We start from the raw sequence: 20,098 nt of genomic DNA, 5'->3' as shown, positions 1-20,098 counted from the left end.
TTGGAGTTAGTAAAATTACAAGTCTTCAATGAAAGAAATCCTCTCCCCAGACAAGAGAAGGGCTAAGTAGTAGCCTGAGTCAGAAACCCAGGGTTGAGGCTTTCAAGTCCCTTTTTATTAGGGAACAGTCTCCTTTACAGAACAAAGCTTCAACACACACACACACACACACACACACACACACACACTCTCTCTCTCTCTCTCTCTCTCTCTCTCTCTCTCTCTCTCTCTCTCTCTCTCTGACGAGACAATCAGATCCACAAGGGGGGCAGGGAACAAAACAGAAGTACTTTTTATATATATTGAACATAAATTAAAAGAATTTATAAAATGGTCATCTTTCTTACAGAATAAATGCGGCTGAATTACAAATGCACCTCCAAGTTTAAGTTGTTTGAGTTGTTTCTGTTTCATTTCCAATAATAAATAAATATGATTTGATCGCAAAGTTGGAACTCATCTGGGCTGCACGGGGCTCCAAGTCATTACAGGGCTTTCTTTCCGTGGTCGCCCCTTCGTGCGTGTGAGTGGACCATCTTCACTGGCCCATCAGGATGCCCACCCTCTCTTCGGGGTGGCATCCGCTCATTAATTCGGTCTAGACCTCGGGCTTCTTCAAAACTCCGGATCTTCTGTGGATACCCTCTGATGGCTGCAGAGAAACAAGGTGGGGAGAGAGGAAGTACTCAGGGAGGTGGCAAAGTTAACAGCTTACATCAAGTTTCTAAGCACACAGCAATCTCCTAGGAACACACAGGAAGGTGGCACAGAGCACATGTCTGGTGACAAGCAACACGTGATTAAATCAGCCTTGTCCACAACCATTGCTTCCACACAGCTCACAGTGCGGAAGGAACAGTCATAGATTAAAAATTCTGGCAGAAATAATCTTGACAAGAAAGATTAGCTCTTAATTAGCCTTCACACATTTGAAATAGTTTCTTAAGAGAAATCTGCTCAACTCTAGAAAAGGGCGACACCAGGAGAGCCCCGCACACCACACAGATGGTTGCTTTAATCACAAACATCGCCCTGACCACACGGAAGCGACAGGAGAGCTATCTGTTCAAGACAGCTTTTTATCTTCACAGTCAGAACATAGGATGAGATCAGTACAGCTTCTAGATACTGCTAATCTGATTCATCTTTGAAATTTTTTTCTTGTGGTATTGGGGATTGAACCCCAGGCTTCACACACCTTAGGCAAACATTCTACCACTGAGCTATAATTCCAGCCTGACTCAATTTTGAATTGTCAAAGAATCACCTTATCTAATAAAATTACTAAATCTACAATACAGGTTTATCAATTCCAATGGTATTACTTAAAGTGTGTCTCCATAGAAACAAAGATACTTTAGTCTGAATGCAACTTCAGTTTGGTCAACTTCAGAAATGAAGCATCTAAGTTCTATCTATTTTTGCCTCCATGCCTGCTAACCTTTTGAGTCATTAGGTAACAAAGCATGCCTCTCTAATTCTCTGAATAAAGAAAAAATTACTTAAATCATTTGACTTCTGTCATTACCAGGCGCTTCAGTCATTACACAAAACTGATAGATTTAGAAAGGACATAAACTGTGTGAAGGTCATCTGAGAAACTGGCTGACACGTGGCCACACTGAGGGCCATCCTTTCCTTTTCCGTCACAGTTCTGCAGATACAAGTGAGTCTGGAAATGCTGATGAGGCTTTGCGACTGGCGCATAGACACAGGGGCAGAGTGACATGACCGTACCTTCCCGTGCCTCTGCCGCTTGTACTGTGGCTGCAGGAAGGCAGGAGCAGTGGCATGCAGACATGAAGACAGAGAAAGAATGAGTGAACCAACAGCAACAGCAATGCTGCCAGCAGACCCCGAGTCCCCGGCCAGCACCCACCCACCCACAACTCAAGTCGGTGCTGAGTTAAAAGAAATTAGGGGATTACTGCACAGAGCTGAAGGAGGGTGTGCGCACGAGGCGGGCGGACCTCATGTTCCTAGCATTTCTGGTGGCACGGGACTGCTGCTCTCTTCATTCCAAACAGCCAGCTGCTAGGGTATGTCTTGTGATCACACATCAAAATGACTTGTCAAATCAGATAATTTAAGATCACAACTGTGTTTGAGTTTGTAACTGCTCAGATCATATCAGGCGAGCTGTTGCTGGGTCCTATTTAAAAATCCTTCTTCTTAATGTTTTCAAATGACTGATGTATAATCCAACTGTCCTTAACTATTTAATAGAACAACAGCAATAGGGTAGCCCCTTGAATAGCTCTGACATTTGGAAAGGGAGAAAAATAGGTTATAGGTGAGATGTTACTTCTGGTCTAGGGGTAAATGACTAGGCACTGATTTGAACTCAAATTCATATATGCATCTGAGATGGGAGCTATGCAGAGGCTCACACTGACACTCCACAAAGCTTCTGTTCTTGTGCAGGAAAGCAGGTCAATTACTAAGAAAGCCATCTTCCCTCTCTCAGCGACAGAAATGACAGCAATTTAAAAATGAGCACCAACAAGGAAACTTCCTCCTGCCATTCTCTATCAGACAGTAAAATACACAGAAAGGTCTAGGGTGCAGCAAGAAAGATTCGACTCCTCCAATAGCAATTTTCCTAGGGAAGGGAGGAAGGTCACTCAGCAGCCAGAGCACTGTAGGTGTCACCTGTCACTACAGGAAGGGGAGAGCTGCAAAGCTACCTGCCCTCCTACATCTGTTGGCAACCCAAGAGCTTGGGATGCCCCTGGCAGGCTCCTGTTAAAAGCACTGCCACATGCATCCTCCCTAACCTCAGATGGACCCAATAAGCCACATGAGGCAGTGACAGCAGCTTCTCACAGAGCAGGGCATTGCTCAGGCAGCTGTGAGGAAGTGGGAGCCAAACCTTTGTCTAAAATTCTATGAACAGTGCTGGCCTATTTAGAGTTGGAATATCTGTAGTACATAGCAGCATCAAATTTCAAAGAAAAGTATTTTAGATTTGTTTATTTCATATGTATGAAAGTTTTGTCTGCATATATGGAGGTCAGAAGAGGGTGTCATATCCCCTGGAACTAGAGTTAAGGATGATTGTGAGCCATCGTGTAGGTGCTGGGAACTGAATCCAGGTCCCCTGCAAGGATAACAAGTGCTCTTAGTGGTTGAGCCATCTCTTCAAGCCTCCAGTATCACATTTTTGGGGTTCTCATAGAACCATTCTTTTGTATTGGTTATTAGCACAGCAGTCTGTAACAAGGGACGTGGTAAAAAAAAATCATGAAACTGTTTACTAAAATATAATTCCTTTTTTAAAAAAATTTATTTATTTATTAAGTATACAGTGGTCTGCCTGGCCTGCAGGCCAGAAGAGGGCACCAGATCTTATTACAGGTGGTTGTAAACCACCATGTGGTTGTTGGGAATTAAACTCGGGATCTTTGGAAGAGCAGGCAGTGCTCTTAACCACTGAGCCATCTCTCCAGCCCCCAACATATAATTCCTATATCATAAAATTCAATTGTTTAGAGTGTGTAAGTCAGTATTTTAATTTTTGTTTTTTTGTTTTGTTTGTTTTTTGAGACAGAGTTTATCTGTCTGGCCCTAGCTGTCCTGGAACTAGCTATGTAGACGAGACTGGCCTTGAATTCACAGATATCCTCTTGCCCTGTCTTCCGAGTGCTGTGGTTAAAGGCATGTACCACCATCTGGCTTTAGATTTATTTTTATTTTATGGGTATGATTGTTTCTCCTGGGAATCAAACCTGGGTCCTCTGTAAGAACAGCTCTTAACTGCTGAGCAATCTCTCCAGCCCCTTAAATGTTCCAATTACATTTTTATTTAGTGTGTGTGTGTGTGTGTGTGTGTGTGTGTGTGTGAGAGAGAGAGAGAGAGAGAGAGAGAGAGAGAGAGAGAGAGAGCATCACGAGCATGCCAAGCACACATGCGGAGGTTGAAGAGTGCAGGAGGCAGATCTCTCCTTCCACCATGTGGTACTGAACTCAGGTTATCAAGTTTGGCAGTAAGTATCTTTTATTACTCACTGGGTCATCTCACAGGCCCATAAAATATTTCCAATGCACCCTCAACCCAATGGTTGCAGGATTTTTACACATACAGTGTACATATCCACCTCCTCCCACCTTCGTAACTCACTGAATCTATTTAGTGCTGCCGCTCGTGAACATGGCTGTGAAGTCATACACTGAAGGAAGCATGGTCAACCTAAGACCACCCCTAAAGAAACGTGCCGGGTTTTGTTTGTTTTAAAGACACTTATCCACTTTGATTTGTTACTTAGTCATGTGAGATTTTCTGTGAACAGCTCTGACGAGGGAGTTTTGGGGTAATATGGGTAAAAAAGAGAGAGACTTGTTTATATAACTTCTTTACTTGAAAAGTTTTGAAAATTTACTAATCCACAAAGGTTGCTTCAATCTAATTTTTTTTAGGTTTTTTGCTAGATCTTGGAAGAGCAAACCTTTCAAGGGCAGCAAACCAAGGGCAGTAAGAGAATTTTATAGATACGCTAACTTGTGATGTACATGTTTCTTCACACCTTTTTGGACTTGGTTCCAATATATTTTGTGCCTCTTCATTTCTGGTGTGAATTGGTGTTTTAATCAATTTAGGATGACTTCTGAATTTCAGAGCTCATCACTCGTTTACTGATGGACAGAGCTTCTGCTCTGAAGTTAAAGCAACAGGACCAGTGGGTGAGCAACAGCCCACCGAATCAATACAGTACAACTACTCACTACCAACAGACAGGGGAGCTGCTTCTGACTGAGCTACATGAAAAAAACCACAGTAAACATCCTTATGTAGGATCCCTTCTGATAGACACGCATGCTAATTCCTCTTGGATATTCTTGGTATGGAGTTGCACAGTGCAGGTACAAATGTGTTTTCCTTTACTGGCAGTCAGCTGGTCAAAGTGGTTGAGTCTAGTTATAAGCCCACTAGCCTATATCTAGTCCAGATCTCCACAGACACTTGAGCTTGTCGATTTTTTAATTTCAGTCATCCTTATGGGTACACAGTCGTATTTCACTAGACTTTACATTTATCTTCCAGATGAGTAACTATGTTAGGCATCTTCATAGATGTTTACTGGCCATCTTGAAATCCTCTTTGGTGAAATAAACTGAAAAGATCATTGGGCTATATTTTAAATTTATTTTTTCTTATTATTTTTTGTCTATCCTAAAACAAGGCCTTTGTCAGACACAGACAGTGCAGAAATATTCTTATAGCGTGCCATTTTCTTCTCTTATGTACTTTCATAAGTGTAATTTAATTTTAATAAACTTTACTTTCTTTTAAGGTCAGTACTTTATGTCTCTTATTAAAGACTCTGCCTACTACAATGCCTATTCCCTACACTTTTTTACTGAGTTTGTTTTAACTTTTGCATTTAAAGGGCAACTACTCTGAAATATTTTGTGTGTGTTTGTATGTGTGTGTGTGTGTGTGTGTGTGTGTACAGGAAAAAATAAGGGTCATGATTCATCCTCCCTTAGATAAATATCCATTGCTCTAGTAAAGGTTCTAAATAGAGTCACTGATGGCTGGTAACGGGCAGGCTTTTTGGAAGGGGCGTGTTCATACTCACCAGTCTCAATGGTCTGCCTTCCTCCAGAGAGGACCCCCAAGGGGAGTGTACCTGTAGGAGTGAGGCCCTTGAGGGTCAGCACACTCTCACTCTCTTCCCTGCAAAGGAACATGGAAGCCCTGGTTAATGCCAGGGAGCCTCAGCACAGCCGGGCAGTGGCATCTGAAGAAGAGTAACAGAGAGGCAGCAGCAGATGAAGACAGGCCCCGACCTGCATCTGACCCAGGGCTTCTGCAAACACTTCAGATGGAAACAGCCAGTCCTTCTTTTTCAATCAAAGGCACTGGCAGCCAGGCACTGTTCCCCACACTTTATCCCATTTGACTCAACTAACAACATTTGAGCTAGGTCCTATTATAATCTCTAGTTTATAGACAAGGAAACTTAAGACCCAGAGATTAAACCCAAGACAACACAGGTAAGGGAAGCCAGAATTTGAACATAGGGAATCTGGCTCTAAAATCCACATCAAACCTCTACATCTATGCCAGTACCAAATGAATGTTTTCCAAACACTGTTACTTTCCCATGGAAGTTTGGCTCAACCTGCACTCAACCAGAAGTACTACACTCAACCAGAGGACTCGCGGTTCCAGCATCAGACGGCAACCTTAAAAACACCACTCTAAAGCTACCTTCTAACCTACTTTCCAAATGCCTTCAGCCCACAGTGTAATGACAGAACCTTACCGAAGAACCGAAAAGACCCGCGCCATTTTCCCAATGGCTCTGATTTTATTCTTGATGATTTCTTTTCGAACTGAAGTGCCTCCTTAGAAAATACAAAGAACAAGTGAGTTAAAGGGATGTGGTTAACAGGACAGCTTTTTAAAATGCAGGATGGAGTGTCTTTTGTAATTAAATTAAAGAGAAACAACAACGACAAAAAAGAATCAAAGCCTTACTTTAAAAAAAAACAATAACCTGGAGGTGGTGGGGCGTGCCTTTAATCCCAGCACTCAGGAGGCAGAGGCAGGCCATCTCTGTGACAAAGAGAGTTCCAGGACAGCCAGGGCTACACAGAGAAACCCTGTCTCGAAAACAAAAACAAAAACAAAAGTCCCAGGAAGTTGCAAGGAACAAGAGGAACACACCAGAAGAGAAGAAATGAAGAATGAATAAAGGGGTCACAAAAAGACACTGAGTCATCTGGGGGGGGGGGCAGGAAGTTGTGTAGGTCTGAAATGCTGAACACAGTGAAGGATGAAACAGAGACACAGAGCTCACAATGACAAGCCGCTACAAGCCACGATCTCTTTTGAGAAAGCTACATGCCACCTTTGGATGCAGGTCTGGTCTGCCAAAGGGAGCAGCTGTCCTGAACTCAGGAGGGCCGCTTTCATCTCTCATCTCCACCGATCACACCAGTCATTATCTGTTTCTTCGGAAAAACACAGATTCCCGGGATGGGTAAAGCATTTTAAAAAGCAACACTGTAAAGTTAATGTAAGACTGTATGGCCTTTTCTTACTCAAGATTTCAGAAATAGCCCAAACATGAAAGGTAAGATCCAGGCGAACACCAGGAGATGGCATCCAAAAGTCAGACGGAGACACACAGGCGTTCCTCCCTCTCTCACCTCTGAGAGAGGGTCAAACTCTGGATCAAACAACAGGTTCACAGGAACCAGCTGTTCCTACTGAGAGGGAGGGTGGAGAGCCATGTGAGACAGCTCCACTACCAATTCAAAACGACTAGCCAAGCAATGGCGGCAGAGCAGACAGCAAGGATTTAGCTCACGGCACATTTCCGTTGGATACCTTTCGGACAGCTTGAAATGAAGTGATCTTCAGAGAGAAGAGACACCAAGAAATAAGGAGATGGAGACAGACACATGAGAGGAGGGTGCGAGTTACATGGAAGAGAAGAAAATCGGAGTAAAGTGCATGGAGAGGAGCAGGCTCCATGAGCGCTGATGCAGACCCCTTTTCTGTCCTTTCTTCCATTTCTTAACAATTTAACTGTTCATACCAATTCCCATTTAGTATTATCCAACCTCCCCCATCATGAAAATAACACAAAGATACTATTTGTGGGACAACACAAAGGACAAAAACAACGGCCGGAACAGTTTGCAGATCTTGCAGGAACACTGCCCTGCTGTTTGACTTGCTAGCACATCTCACTTTTCAGGAGACATTTTCCTTTTTATAGGTTTAAACCTTCAGGGTTCCACCTTGCTCTCTGGCTTTTGTCTCCTCAAGACTTTGCTTAGGGACCTGCTGATCCTCAGTATTCACTCATGATTAAGACAGGGAGGGAATCAAAAGCTTTTAGAGTTGGAAAAGGCAACTGATGGCTCTGAGCATTGCATGCTGGGCCTCTGTTAGGGAAATGAGTTCTTGTTCGGTCATTTTTTGCTCCAGAACTCCTTTAGTTTTAGCGATCAGCCTCCAGACTTAGAGAAGGTATCCCGAAGCAAAGGGGATTAATAGCTTTTTTCAAAGGTTCTTGCCTGTTTCCCTTGGGTGAGCTCAGTGTCCCTGCCTGCTCCTCTAGTCTCAGTTCTAGCAACTGGTACTGACATTCAGCACCCCCTAATTACTAACTAGGGCGTTAGTGCCTCCAAATAAACTAAGTGAACTCACTAATGCATTTAAAGAATAACCTGTTACCTTGCTCCATTCCTAGCCTTAACAGTGGATGCACCTTTCTTTACAGCAGGAAAAGATTTTTGGTTTGTTTTTTGTTTGTTTTTCCTAATTAACTTTTTAAGTTACCACCACACGAAGTAGCAGGTCTCAACCAGGCATGTTTATACATGTGCTGTTATGTGTTTTTAAACTTGCCTCCTTCCCCATTGTCTTCTGATGAATTTGTTTTCTCAGCTCCCAAAAGTTCCATCTTCCCCTTTTTGTTATTTTTTTTTTTAGTTTTATACTTTTGCTTACAATTTTTCAGTTTTTTACTATGAAGCACAGTGAGTTTTCTGTACTTTACACTATATGATTTGTTAAGAAGCACATGCCTATAAGACTTGTCACTTAGGGCAGTCATCAATGTTGCTAAAACCCACAGTACCTCCGACGCCTGCAGCCTCTCCTGTCTAGACGACACCACTCTTTCACTTTTCAATGGGATTTTTTCCTTCCTGCTCTGTGAAAGTTTTACTATGTAGGAATATATCTATATGCACTATAGTTTTTATTGTTTTTTAGAAACTTCTATTTATCTTTCTTGGTGTGCACACCCAGCAAGAGGAGATCAGATGACAAATTGCAGTTGTTTCTTTTCTTCCACTGTGTGGGCCCTAGGCACTGAACTAAGGTCCCCAGGCCTGGCAGCGGTTTTCAAGTTTGGGATTTCACATAACTGGACAATTAAGTATTGGGGCGGTTGGCTTATTTTATTCAACATGATGTTTGCAAGATTCATTCACTTATTCACTGTGGCCCATTTTTATTATCACATATGGTTCCACTGCTGCACTATGCTACATTTTGTTGTTTTGTTTTTGAAACAGTCTTTTTACATAGCCTTGAATATTCCAGAACTAAGTAGACCAGGCTGGCCTCCAACTAAAAGAGATCTGCCTGCCTCTGCCTCCCAAGTGTTGGGATTAAAGATATGTGGCACCATGCCCATCCACTAAGACACAATTTACCACCTGTACTGCAATGATCATTTGGGTTGCTTCTAACTTTTGGGATGTTGCTTCTAACATAACTGCATGTGATGCTCTTGTATGTATTCTAGTACATCTGTCTTTGCCACACATAAGCAAATTTCTGGTATGTTCTTAGGATATAAGAATGCTCGGTTCTAGACCATATGTATGTTTAACTTTAGCACCTTCTATTAAAGTGGAATCTACCGAATTATACTTTTGTGTGTGAACATTCCAATTACTACACGTGCCGGCCAACACTAGACATCACTCATCTTTGATTCTGGCCAGTATGGTAAGTATGAAATATTATCTGTGGTGGTTTGAAAGAAAATGGCCCCCAAAAGAAGTGGCACTATTGGGAGGTATGGCTTTGTTGGAGTGGATGAGGTCTTGTTGGAGGAAGGATGTCACTGTGGAGGCGGGCTCTGAGGTCTCATATGCTCAAGCCAGGCCCAGTATCTCACACCACTTCCTGTTGCCTGCAAGATGAGCTCTCAGCTCCTTCTCCAGCACCATGTCTTCATGTACACTACCATGTCCCACCATAATAGACTGAACCTCTGAAACTGTATGCCATGCCATTAAATGTTTTCCTTTATAAGAGTTGCCATGGTCACAGTCTCTTCACAGCTACAGAAACCCTAAGACATATTCCATGATTTTAATTTGGTGCAGGAGAATTGTCTGTATTCTGTCAATCATGTTTCAAATAAACGCTGATTGGCCAGGCAGGAGGTAAAGGTGGGAAAACCAGACAGGAAGGAGAAATGATGTAAGGAGAACAGGAGAACTCTGGGAAGGAGGAAGTTGATTACTCCCACTCCTGCCCAGACCACCAAAGCAGCAGGATGTGATTTGCAACCACTGAAAAAGGTACTGAGCCACATGGCTAACACAGATCAGAAAAATGGGTTAATCAAGATGTGAGAGTTAGCCAGTGAGAGGCTAGAACTAATGGGCCAATCAGCTTTATAACTTATACAGATCTCTGTGTTATTTCTTTGGGGCTTGCCAGCCGTGGGGTACCAGGCAGGACAGAAACCCAAACAAGCAGGCCTGGCCCCCTCATGTTACATTAATTTGCATTTTTATGATTACTAACATGACTGAGTATCTTTTCATACTTTTTGCTAACCATTTGGAAATTTTTTGTGATGTGCCTATTCATACCCCATCACCTTAATTGGTAGTAATCCAGTCTTTTGTCAGTGGGCCATTTGTTGGCTTGCTGCAAATATCCTGTCCTTCTCTGGGCAGCTTGCCTTTTCATATGTTGACAGAGTCTTTGAATAAACAAAAGCACTTATCTTTATTTTATTTTTAAAAGATATTTTGTTTTATGTGTATGAGTGCTACCTGCAGATATGTAGGTGCAATACATGTATACAGTGCCCTCAGAGGCCAGAGGGAGCCTCACATAAGATCTCTGGACCAGAATTGGATCCGGTGGTGGCCGCAACCATGTGGGTATAAGAGCAGCTAGTGTTCTTAATCACTGAACCATCTCTCCAGTTCTAGTTCTTGCTTTTAATTTATCCAATTTATTAATAGTTTTCTGGATGGCTAGTGTTTTTTTGCATCCCATTTAAAGAACTTTTCTCATTTCAAGGTTATCAAGTTAATTCTATACTATAACTACTACAAAATTCATTGCTTTGCATTTCATTTCCTAAAACTTTTGTTGTTTGTTAAGACAGGGACACTGGGCAGCAATGGTGGCACACGCCTTTAATCCCAGCACTTGGGAGGCAGAGGCAGGCAAATGTTAGTGAGTTCAAGGCCAGTCTGGTCTACAAAGAGAGTACCAGGAGAGCCAGGATTGTTACACAGAGAAACCTTGTCTTGAAAAACAAAAAACCTTTGTGTATCTGTGATGTCTGGTTAGCTGGAGGTGAAAACTCAGCTATGATTTTTAAGAGACCAGAACCACTAACATAAAACCTTTGCATTACTGGGACAATTGATGCTGGTCATCTGGGGTAGAAGAATCAGCTGTGATTATTAAGAGACCAGCAACGTTGAGGTGAAATCTTCTGGAAAGTGTTTTCTGAGAGTCAGCAGACAGGAGCTGTGTTCTAAACATGGACAAGACTGTACCTTGTACTACTGGCAGCCGAACTTGGTAGTATAAGAGTGACCCAGAGGTTGCTGGTTTTGAAGGCATGAAGGGGTCATGGAGAGCAGCTGAGGCCTGGCACTGTGAGAGACCAGAAGAGGCCACTGGGGAAGGTGCAGCCTCAGTGGTAGTTGAAGGCCAGGACTGTAGGGGTCATGCAAGGAAATTGAGGCTTGACACCATGAGGAGCGCCTAGGAGACGCTATTGGTGAAAGTGCAGCCCAGTTGTAGCAGAAAACCCCAGCTTTTTGGAGATGCCAGCACCATGGGATGACCACCAAGAACCATAGCAGCAGTGGAGCAGAACCTGCCCAAGCTTAGAAGACAGACTGCGTGCTGCAGAGGGTAGAGTTGGAAAAGTGACCAAAGCCCTTTGGATGAGCCCAGAAGATCATGAGTGAATTCCAGGCACTGAATGTTGAGTTTATACTGGTGGATTTTGTTCTTGCTTGGTTCAGATTGTGACTGTGCCCTGGTTCTTCCCTCTTGAAATGAGCAGGTAATTTAATTTAATTTTTACAGAAGCCCATAGCTGAAAGACTTTGAACTTTTAAAAGATATTTTGGATTTTTAGAGAGATTGGCTAGTTTACAGAGACTGTAATATAGTTTTACTGTATTTGAATTTATAAATACTGTGATACTTTTAAAGTTATGTTTTATATTGTGATATTAATATTAATGTGCCGTCTTGGGGATGAGAAAAGAAAGGTTCTAATTAAAGTGATGTGCTTGTGTGTCAAGCTGACGAGGGGTTAGTTGTGCTGGCTGATTTTATGTCAGCTTGACACAAGCTAGAGTCCTCGGAAAGGAGGGAGATGCAATTGGGAAAATGCCTCTGTGAAACTGGGCCACAGTAATTAGTGATTGATGGGGAAAGGCTCAAACTACTGTGGATATGGTCCTGGATTCTATAGGAAAGCAGGCTGAGCAGGCCATGAGTAGTGAGCCAGTAAGCAGCACCCCTCCATGGCCTCCGCATCAGCTTCTGTCTCCAGGTTCCCGACAATGAACGGTGATGTGGAAGCATAAGCTGCAGGTTTCTCTGCTCATGTGTTTCATCACAGCAATAGTAACCCTAAGACAGTGGTGCTTCTGTTACTCTCCAGCCTCTGCCTCTCGCACTTTATCAATAAACCTGTTTTCTTAAACTATGGTGAGATGTCCATTGTCGTCTTCTGTGCTATTTTTCTTCATTCCATTTTTCCTATAACTTAAATGTTATATAACCAACTTTTTTCTTTCTCTCTTTTTGTTTTTGTTTGTTTTTCAAAACAGGGTTTTTCTGTGTAGCTCTGGCTGTCCTGGAATTCACTCTGTAGACCAGGCTGGCCTTGAGCCCTGGGATCCACCTGCTATGACTCCCGAGTGCTGGGATTAAAGGCGTGCACCACCACCACCCGGCTGACAAGCTGTGTTCTTGCAGCTGAGTTACTGCTGACTGCAGTACAGTGCTAAGGCTGGGGTATAGCCTAGAAGAGCACTGGTGCAGCATGTGTGAAGCACTGGTCTGATCAGAATCTATAGCTCCCCACACATTATAATTCATCCACTGCAGTACTGCTTTATACTACATGCATCTGTTTTATTAGTCAGGTCCGACAGACTCTATGCTCCTGTGGTGTCTGCACATGCTCTCTCCTCTTTTACTCTTCAGTCCTTCCTACGTTTCTAAACTACTTCCTAGTACTTTCCTTCTGCTTAAATGCTATCCTTTAGAATTTCATTTGGTATACATCTTCTGCCAATCCACTTAGGAAAAATTTTAAGGGATAATGTAGTATCCTACAAATACTTATTTCACCTTTACTGCTAAAAATATTTTTGTTGAATGTAAGATCTTTACCACCTTGAGTGTGTTACTCCACTCCCTCTATGTGTTTCCATGAAAAGCCTGCCTGTGTAGCTTCTCCTCTAGGGAATCTGCTTCTGGACAGCTGCGTTCAGATCTGCCTTCCATCTTGGGGACCTCACTACAAGTGGCTAGGGGCTGTTCTTAGTGTCACTCCTGCTTTGTTAAGGGCTTCTTCATTAAAACTCAGAGTCTTCTTGGATCTTGGAATTGTTTTTATCTGGATCTTTTCAAAACTGCATCTTTCTCATTTTCTCCGGTACTGCAGCCACACATCTGCTAAGGCCTATTCATCAAATGTTCAAAGTCTCTTAGCTGTTGTTGCACCCCCTTCTCATCACCCCTTAGCTGCTTTTATTCTCAACTACCTTCTAGGTCACTTAGTCTGTGTTTCACTTTTATCAAATTTGCTAATTTTTTATCTTATTTTTTAGTCTGATAAATTTCATATTCGACACTTTATTAATTCTGCTCCACTCCTCAGTTATCTCCCAACATTTCCAGCCTGGTCTTTTTGGTTTTTTGAGACAGGGTTTCTCTGTAGCTTTGGAGCCTGTCCTGGAACTAGCTCTTGTAGACCAGGCTGGTCTCGAACTCACAGAGATCTGCCTGCCTCTGCCTCCCGAGTGCTGGGATTAAAGGCGTGCGCCACCGCCGCCCGGCAGCTGGGCAGCCTGGTCTTTTAAACCAAGCCAAGGATGGCAGTGCACACCTTAATCCCCGGGCTCAGGAGGCTAAGGCAAGTCGATCTTAAGTTTGTTTTTGTTTGTTTGTTTGTTTGTTTGTAAGTTTGACCTGATGAAGCCAATGTCTGTATAATCTGGAAGGCCTATTTTTAATTTCTGCTGCTCCTGAAAATTCTTTTGGTGTAGTTTGAGGCAGGATCTCACTATGTATCCCTAGCTGGTCTGGAAGTTCTAAATAGACCAGGCTGGCCTGGAATGCACACACACTCATATGCTTCTGCCTCCTCTAACTAGAAGAATTAAAGGTATATGCCTTTAATTCCATGTTTGGCCAGAATTAATTTTTTAAATATTTTATTTATGTGTATAGGTAGTTTGCCTTCATGTATGTTTGTACACCACTCGCAGGCCTTGTGCTCGTGAGGAGGTAACAAAGTTGTTGAGTTGCCATGTAGGCACTGGGTCCTCTGGAAGAGCACCCAGTGCTTCTAGCTGCTGAACCATCTCCAGCCCCTGGAAGTTCATTTTAAAACATCCTATTTCTGTTACTATTTTTGCTCATGCCTGTGTGCTGGGGGAGGTTGTGTCACAGCGTGAACACACAGGCAGAAGACAGCTCCGTGCAGCGGCTCTCTCCCGCCTTTCTTTATGTGGGTTCTGAGGATCCAATCGAGGGCCACAGGTTCGCGAAGCAATCCCTTTTGCCCACTGAGCCAAACTGCCAGCTGTTTCGGGAAATCCTTCCTCTTCCTCATTCTGCTGTTGTATCTCCTTATTTGCTTGGTTATTTCGGTTATGGCCATATATTGTATTGACAGACTGCTTATTAATATCTGACATGCTGCTACTTTCCAGGGATATTGTCAGGGGTTGGACTCCTACTTCATGGCAAAGGCTGAAATGATGGAAAGACAGTACATTTCCTTCTAGTTTATCCTTGCTCTCACAGATTCACCCTTCAAAGTCCCAAACTAATGAGTAGAAACTTATGATCATGTACATCCTCCTTGGGAAGTCATAAAACCCATTTTTTTAAGCTTAGCTACACAAGACTATAACAATTGCTCTTAAACTTTTTACCCCCTCCTTTGAAATTCATGAGTTTTCAAGAAAGAAATGGTCTCAAACACTGGTTCAACTGTCTGTATTTTCTATTCTCATTTTGTAATTCTTTACTCTTTTGCCTGCTTTCATATGGCTTTAAAACTATTCAAGCCAGATTGTGGTGGCAAATGACTTTAATCCTAGCGCTTGGGAGGCAGAGGCAGGTAGATCTTTGAGTCTGAGGCCAGCCTGGTCTACAGAGTTCCAGGATAGCCAGGGCTACACAGAAAAGCCGTTTCAAAAAACAACTAGCTTCTCTAGCTGTCTTAACAGGCGAGACTGAAGTAGAAATCCTTAGATTGTATTGCTTATTTAAAATCCAAGTTTTCAGACAGTGAGATGGGTTCAGGGGGTAAGGGTTCTTCCCACAAAGCTGGATGGAGTCAGAGCCCCAGAACCCACCCAGGGAGAAGAGAGCACGAGCTGCACACTGTGCAGTGGTGTGCGGAGGTCAGAAAGCAACTTATGGGAACCAGTTCTCTTCTGCCACGTGGATCCTGGGGATGGCATTCAGGTCATCAGGCCTGTCAGCAAGGGCCTTTCTCAGCAAGCCACCTCACCAGTCCAAGAAGTTTATAATCATTTCCATTTCTACTTAGATTTGCATATCAACTTAATTAATTTTTTTTTACATATTTCATCATCCCTAACTTAAGCTCTTCTTTTTAAATCTTCTCAAAAGGTCTGGCTCCATTCAAAAATCTCCAATCCAGAAAAGGAACTCACACAAGCTACACTCTATCTGCTCACAATTCCCCATGAAAAATCTAATAAAAATATGTTTGGGAAGTTCCTCTAGATTTTCAACAGGCGCTATGCATTCTATACCATCTATATTTTATATAACAGTTAAGTGAATTGCCTTGGCACAGGTCTGTAAAAAAATGTGACTTGGAGGTTTGTGATCATGTGACACTGTATTTCCAGAATCTCCTGTACCCTCAGAAAAAAGTTAGAGCCTGTCTTTCAGATCAAACCACTGACAACACACCAGAAGCACCTGGCTACAAATTAGTTCAAACAGTTCTTCTAAAGGTAACAATCGAATCCACAGTGATAGAAATCATGGGGGAAAAAAGCACTTAGCTACACATATAACCAATGTTAATATATACAGACACAATACAAAGATATCTTACACACCAATATGGGAAGTAAAACATGCATATAACCCAGTAGAACTAGTAATATATGAATTGATAATCACAAAACAGAAAAAAAACATGAGGGATAAACACAAGAGAATTGTTTATTAGTTACCATAAAGTATAAATGTTAATAAAAATATGTTGGGGCAAAAAAGAACAAATTAAAAATTAGGGCTGGGGATACAGCTCAGTGGTAAATGCTTGCCTAGTTTGCACAATGTCTGGGTTCTAGTGTTGGCACTGTGAGTGTGTGTGTGTGTGTGTGTGTGTGTGTGTGTGTGTATGCGCACGCACGCACGTGCACACACACAAACTGTAACAAGAAAAATAAACAGTACCAGAGGAAGCATGAGGACTATGTATCAAAGAGATACAAATTAACATAGCCTTTTAAAAGGTTATCTGTATCAGATTAAGCTTTACATACTAACTAATATACATATGCAGTTTCTAGACATTTAACCTATAAAGAAGAAAATTTTTATTATTACTTCTTCCATAGCAAATATCAGTAACTGCATTACATTTATTTCTTGTTTGTCTTCCTTATAATACAGTAAATTTATTAAGAACAAAGGCATAAACAGTATTTGGCACACATCAAATATATAACAAAGACTGACTGTCCATAGAATGTGTAATGATTTATCTATAAGAATTTGAATTCTTTCTCCCATCCCCCCCTCCCTGAGACAGGGTTTCTCTATGTAGCCCTGGCTATCCTGGAACTCGATCTGAAGACCAGGCTGGTCTCGAACTCACAGAGATCCACCTGCCTCTGCCTCCTGAGAGATGGGACTAAAGGAATACACTACTACTGCCTGGAAAAAAAAACTGTAGCAATTTTAAAAGCTCAAGTTGAAGGGGGAAAAAATCTAATACCCAGTAGCATGTGACTGATTAGCACAATGAATGATAACATGAACAACTATGTAACTATGAGAAACTAAACTCCAAAGGGAAATGAGAGATATAAAGACATGACACCATCATGTCACCTCGTTTTTGCAAGAGACAAAAATGAGAAGGAAAAAAAAATCTATGCAAAGACAAAGACAGTTTACACAAAGACATTAGCAGACCTCTGGGGTGGCAGAATAATAGTGACTATTTTCTTCCTGTTTGTGAGTCCTACAGTTATCAAACTTTTTCTACAATTAACGTAATTCTTTTTAGTGAGACCAAAAAAATTTCAAAATAAATCAATCAAAACTCATTAGTTTCTACTTTGAATAAGAAGTTTACCTTCCACTTCGTCATCTGAGATCAACTCATCATCAGAGCATATGTTGAGAATATTGACCAGCATCTCTGTGACTGTATGACAAGATAATGCATTTGTACACAGTTAACATTTTTCAAAGGTACATAAATAAAAATACATTAAGTAAATGCTGACAGAAACAACTTATCCTATTATAAATAGCTACATAAGAAGCATTAAAAGTAGACCATCAGGTTCAGAGAGAACTTATGTCCATACTTGTCTTAGTTAAATGAAAATCTGAGAATTCTATCACAGAATTACTTGATTTTATTATTAGATGGCTGTTCAGAACCTTTGGCTCAGTTATGCAAGTAAAAATTTCTTCTAATTTTACAAAGAAGTTACAACAGGCCTATATCCAATAGACTTGTTTTATTTGTACAGCTCACTGTGTAACTGTTTTATGTCTGAACAGCTCACTGTGTAACTGTTTTATGTCTGAACAGCTCACTGTGTGACTGTGTTTTATGTCTGTACAGCTCACTGTGTAACTGTGTTTTATGTCTGTACTGCTCACTTGTGTAACTAGGTGTTATGTTTGTACCATACACTTGTACAGCTATACACGTAAAACTCAAAGACAACAAATCTTGTCTAATTCCCTTTAGCACTGATAATCCATAAAGAAATAGAATAGTGACCACATCACTTTAATAACTTGATCACACAGGACAGTTGCTTTAAATTGGTGTTTCAGATAAGAAAACCATAATAGAATACTAATGTCATTTAAAAATCTCTCTGAGGGCTCAATGGATCCAGGTGTTCCTGTGCAAACCTGGTGACCCAAATTCAGTCCTTCACACTCATGTAAAGGTGAAAGGAGAGAACCAGCACCACAAATCATCCTCTGCCCGCTGCACAAAATCTTTGCAGAAAACAACAAACTCAGCACCCGCTTCTGGTAAACTTCGGGAATGTAAAATATCTCGTGGCTGGTCAGGAGAAAGCTGGCGGTGTTCAGATGCATACTGGGATTCTCTTACCTTTTTCTCCAACGAAAGGCAAAGACCATGTGAAAACATCCATGAAATTTGGAAGCCAGTAGGGGTGTGGAGAACAGTTAAACTGCCTGATGTTCATGACATTGTTTTCATATTTCAACACTGCAGCTAAAAAGTAAAAAGCAAGACACTTGGGCACAGAGAACCATGGCACAGCAGCTACTGTGCTTTGTCCAGCTGTGGGCTGGTTACAGACTTCAATAACTTATTTCCCATTTGTAAACTCAGGACAGGGCCGGGAGAGCTTGACAAGTTTAAAGAATTGTGCAGGGTTCATTCTCGTGGGGATTATCACAAGGAACAAAGTTACCTGAGGAGTTGACATGATCAAAACATGGAAGACAATGTGTTTGCTGTACATTAGCTATTAAATAAGCCTCAGGTTCAACAAAGAAAAACTTCCCATAATTTCCATTTACTGGACAAACAGCTGTAATCACCTCTAAGGGCAAATATCACCCATTGAACAGACAGACTGTTTTGATAGACATGAGCCACTGTCAAAGCCTCTTATAAATTCTCCAGAAATTTATCAATTCACAGTGGGAGGCTATAAAATTATAAACCTGGAGCAATTTATAATTAATGTTTAAGGGTAAAGCATATAATCTCTCTTCACAGTAAATTTTAAAAATAGCAGTTTCTTGTCAGGCAGTGGTGGCACATGCCTTTAATCACAACACTTGGGAGGCAGAGGCAGATGGAACACAGTGAGTCTGAGGCAAGCCTGGTCTACAAAGCAAGTGCCAGGACAGCCAGGACTGTTAGACAGAGAAACTCTGTCTTGAGAACAAAAAACAAACAAACAAACAAAAACCTGGCAGTTTCTGCCAGGTGGTGGTAGTGCATGCCTTTGATCCTAGCACTAGGGAGGCAGATGGTAGGCAAATTTCTGTGAATTCGAGGTCATCCTCGAGGTCCACAAAGTGAGTTCTAGGACAGTCAGGACTGTTACACAGAGAAATACTGTCTTGAAAAACCAAAAACACCAAACAAAACAAACAACAACAACAAAAAAAAAAAACCCAGAAAAGCAAAACAACCAGTTTCTTCTATTCTCAGAATTCTGAGGGTGCCTATGAACACTTAACAGTACCCTCTCACACAGGTACATGCCTACCTGTACCAAGCTGATTTTCTGTATATTTTTTTTGTTTTGTTTTGTTTTTAATCAGCTCTGGCAAAGTTTTATGAAAGAAAAACTTTCCAGGTTTACTTTTCAACCAGTCTGTTCTGGCATGCTTCTAATATCAGAATCACTTGGGTTAATGATAGCCAGTGTGCAAACTCTGTAGTATTTCCCACATACTGTGTCCAATTCAATGTTATTGCCACTGTAGCGATGGGCACCAGTTTCAGCCAACAAAGCATAGTATTATATTTCAGATTTCCTAGGCAGTTGTTGAGGATGACCAATTTCATTTTGCCCTGTTGGACCATCTTCAGAGTCTGTTTTTTTTTGTTGTTGTTGTTGTTGTTGTTGTGTTTTGTTTTGTTTTTCCAGTACAGAGTTTCTCTATAAAGCTTTGGCTGTCCTGGAACTCATTCTGTAGATCAGGTTGGCCTTGAACTCACAGAGATCCACCTGCCTGTGCCTCCTGAGTGCTGGGATTAAAGGTGTGCAGCACCATTGCCTGGCTAGAGACTTTTTTGTCTTTGCAGCCACCATCTTCTTGCCTCAGATAAGGGACAACACCCAAACAAAAGCCAAGACAGCTGGGGAATGAGAAAGG

The 20,098-nt window shown here is 41.7% G+C and overlaps 1 protein-coding gene across 2 annotated transcripts in view; it reads right to left on the bottom strand.

Annotated features, from left to right (window-relative positions):
- Positions 1-269: 269 nt before the first annotated feature.
- Ppp3cc (protein phosphatase 3 catalytic subunit gamma) overlaps positions 270-20,098 on the bottom strand; it is a 70,370-nt gene continuing 50,541 nt past the window's right edge. The window contains exons 9-14 of one of the 2 annotated variants that reach the window (XM_038310187.1): positions 18,348-18,473; positions 17,340-17,411; positions 6,270-6,351; positions 5,580-5,677; positions 1,738-1,767; positions 270-652 (exon numbers count right to left, since the gene is read on the bottom strand). In XM_038310187.1, the coding sequence (XP_038166115.1) occupies positions 486-652; positions 1,738-1,767; positions 5,580-5,677; positions 6,270-6,351; positions 17,340-17,411; positions 18,348-18,473 (575 nt within the window). In that variant the 3' untranslated portion in view covers positions 270-485. The remainder of the gene's footprint in view (positions 653-1,737; positions 1,768-5,579; positions 5,678-6,269; positions 6,352-17,339; positions 17,412-18,347; positions 18,474-20,098) is intronic. The other variant, XM_038310188.1, reaches the window with a different exon arrangement.

This window comes from Arvicola amphibius, chromosome 13 (assembly GCF_903992535.2).
Source record: "Arvicola amphibius chromosome 13, mArvAmp1.2, whole genome shotgun sequence".
Lineage (NCBI taxonomy): Eukaryota > Metazoa > Chordata > Mammalia > Rodentia > Cricetidae > Arvicola > Arvicola amphibius.
This window is presented reverse-complemented; position numbering and strand designations above follow the sequence as displayed.